The sequence below is a fragment of the Haemaphysalis longicornis genome, unplaced genomic scaffold (assembly GCF_048455015.1).
Source record: "Haemaphysalis longicornis isolate Haplotype H1 unplaced genomic scaffold, Haemaphysalis longicornis Haplotype H1 scaffold_1, whole genome shotgun sequence".
NCBI lineage: Eukaryota > Metazoa > Arthropoda > Arachnida > Ixodida > Ixodidae > Haemaphysalis > Haemaphysalis longicornis.
Genome location: NW_027526203.1, coordinates 228,997,944 through 229,000,614, shown reverse-complemented (window position 1 = coordinate 229,000,614; position 2,671 = coordinate 228,997,944). Strand labels below are relative to the sequence as shown.

Below are 2,671 nucleotides of genomic sequence, written 5' to 3'. Positions count from 1 at the left end.
TAAAACAGTTTTGAGTTCCAAGTGTTTTTGTTGCCGTCAAGTCATCAACAGGGTGGCGTCAATTGCAGTTTCCCATTTTGAGACAATATCGTGGGGGGGGTTCCAGTCTGTCAAACTGGGGGTAAACAGACCCTCTCGTGTAACAGATGTGGCGGGAACGCATTTTGAACTGGCGCCTCTCTTCGTTGCCTCTACATGAGGTTCTGGTTCTAACCGTGCTATTTAAGCGGCTTGTTGCTATGCCAGTAGATGCCCAAGATTACCCAGAGCTTTAGGAGGCAGGATATCTGGTCTATTTAGATCACGACGTCGAACCTAATGACCGGGTAAAAAATTACATGCATTTATCGCAGGGCTGATCGATCAATCACACAGGTCCACACTATTATTGAAAAGAGGTGTTCCGTTTAGAATGAAGCAAACTATTGCAGACAAGGGTCATTTTAGAAATCAGCAATAACATCGGGAATAAGTCGACTGAAGCTTGACCGCGGAAGAACGAGCACTTTCGGTACATACAGAGCAACGCAAAAGGCAGAAGAGCGTTTATACGGCCAGCTTTTGACAAAACGCGGCGGAGCAGCTCTGCAACTCCCGACAGGTCGGCTTCAGCACCAACTTGATTGTCGAAATGGCGGATGGCTGCAGAACCCTAGATTCCTACGGGAGTTCTACGGAAGAACCCCCAGGTGCAAAGATACTCAAGAAAAACGCAAGAGAAGAGTGTAGGATAAAAATTGCCCCTTTTCTTTTTTTATTTTCATGAAGAAATTAACCGGCCGTCATGCAGTGCAAAAAAAGAACTGCCAGTATACATATATAAAAAAAGACATGGAAATACGCGTGGAAGCTGCGAGCAATCCTAGGCTCGAGTGCACCCCTCATCGCTGGAAACCACGGAGGTCAACGCCTCTAAACATCGCCTGGGCCGAGTGCCATTCAGCAGGCATTGTTCATACAAGTAGCAAAGCCGTCGGCGGAACCCTGGCTCGCACCGTATCGTCAGTAGCATGCATAGTTCTGGTGTTGAAGGTGTGCTCTGCGCCCTGGGAGTGAGCTGGAACAGGGGTTCCGCTTGAGTGGAGCTGGGCGCTGAATTAACAGTGGTCGGAGGCTGGGTTGTGAAGACAGGAGCGGACTGCACAGATATCGCTTCGGAGGCAGATGGAGCGACAGATGAAGGAATCTCGCTGGACGGTGACTGTTCAGTAGATGAATTAGACGCGCCGAAAGTGACACAAGTGCGTGTAATGATCGCTTCAGGGGTCGGTGAAGGCTCGGTGAACAGGCGTGGGGCGGGAGCGCCGACTGTGCTCGCGAGCGCGTGCGCAGGAACTCGGGAAGGAGTTATGGGCGCAGTGGTAGCTTTACGGCCACGGCCGCACGTCTGTGTAGCCGCAACTGTAGTGGGGGTAAACCGGTCAGGAGAGCCTGTAGCAGTGGCGTGGGCCACCGGACTGCGACCGAAGCCCGGGTGCATGGGGTTCTTGTGCATCGTGAGTGCCATGACCTTCTGGTGCACGGCAGCCACCGAAGAAGTATGGGAGTGGTGCTGGTGCGCGTGGTTGCTGTGACCGGGGTGGCAGTGGGCGGTGCGGTTGAGCCACACCGAAGCGTTGTGCAGCAGGGCCACGACCGGGTCCATGACCCTGCCTAACACGGTCTCCAGCGAAGTGGAGAGGTTCTCGAAGAAGACGGGTGGCCTAACAGAACCGGCACCCGAGGACGAAGGGGCTGGAACGTGGGCAACCCGGCAGACGAGCTCAGGAACAGTGTTGGCGTTGCCCGTGGCAGGTGACGGTCGATTAATGCTCATGTTTGTTATGGTGCTCAGGAACAACGTGGCCGGGATCGCCGTGGACGGAAACCTGATGGGCGTGTCCTGCCCCGATGGGACTGGGGTGTGGTGCCCCTGTGCCTGGGCGACGTTGCTTCCGTGCTGGTGCGGGTGAGCGTTGTGGTAGCCCTGCTGATCGGCAAAATGGCTGGGGAAGAACCCGAACGTCCGCGGAGACAGGTCCTGGCCTTGGACGCCGAACGCGAAGGCTACCAGCAGCATTACCGGGACTGGCTTCAAGTTAACTGTGCTGAGCACGAAAACGAAAGAAACGCAAGGCAATCGCACAATCATACAAACAAGAGGGAAAATTATGACCCAATATTTCCTAGCGTCAAAACATCAGCGTAACTGCGTGCGGCTTAGGTGGTACCAGGAATGGGCTCAGTGCAGCCAAGGAGCTCGCTTAATAGTGGCCGGCAGAATATCTTGCTGCACTTTTATTGGTTATTCCCTAGGGCATAGCCGCTGTTGTGACGGCACGTTGCCTCCTTCCCAAGATGAAGAAAAGGTGTGCTGGTGTCCTCCTCTCTTCCACGCATTTAATAAAACATTTGTGAAAGGTTCCCTTTATTGGAGACGTTCGTCTATAGTTCTAGTGATTAGGAAGCGCTCGGGTGGTGGTATGCTGATGGTGAAGCGGCGAGCAGTCACTCTTATTTACCAACCAGTGAGAGGGAACATGTTTGCATCGTAAGAAGGAAACAAAAGAAACAACTGCGCCACTGATGCTCTTTTTGATACATGGGAAATAAAAAATATTTCCCACTCATTGCGAAACAGTTATGTGCCCATGAGCAATGAATTGTTGCGGCTTGTTCGAATGGGCTATAC

General features: G+C 52.8%; 1 protein-coding gene across 1 annotated transcript; it reads right to left on the bottom strand.

Moving 5' to 3' along the window:
• Positions 1-862: 862 nt before the first annotated feature.
• LOC144158075 (uncharacterized) lies at positions 863-2,193 on the bottom strand. The gene has a single exon (XM_077688739.1). It carries the CDS (start codon positions 2,129-2,131, stop codon positions 863-865), a length of 1,269 nt encoding a protein of 422 aa, XP_077544865.1. The 5' UTR covers positions 2,132-2,193.
• Between the last annotated feature and the right edge of the window lie 478 nt (positions 2,194-2,671).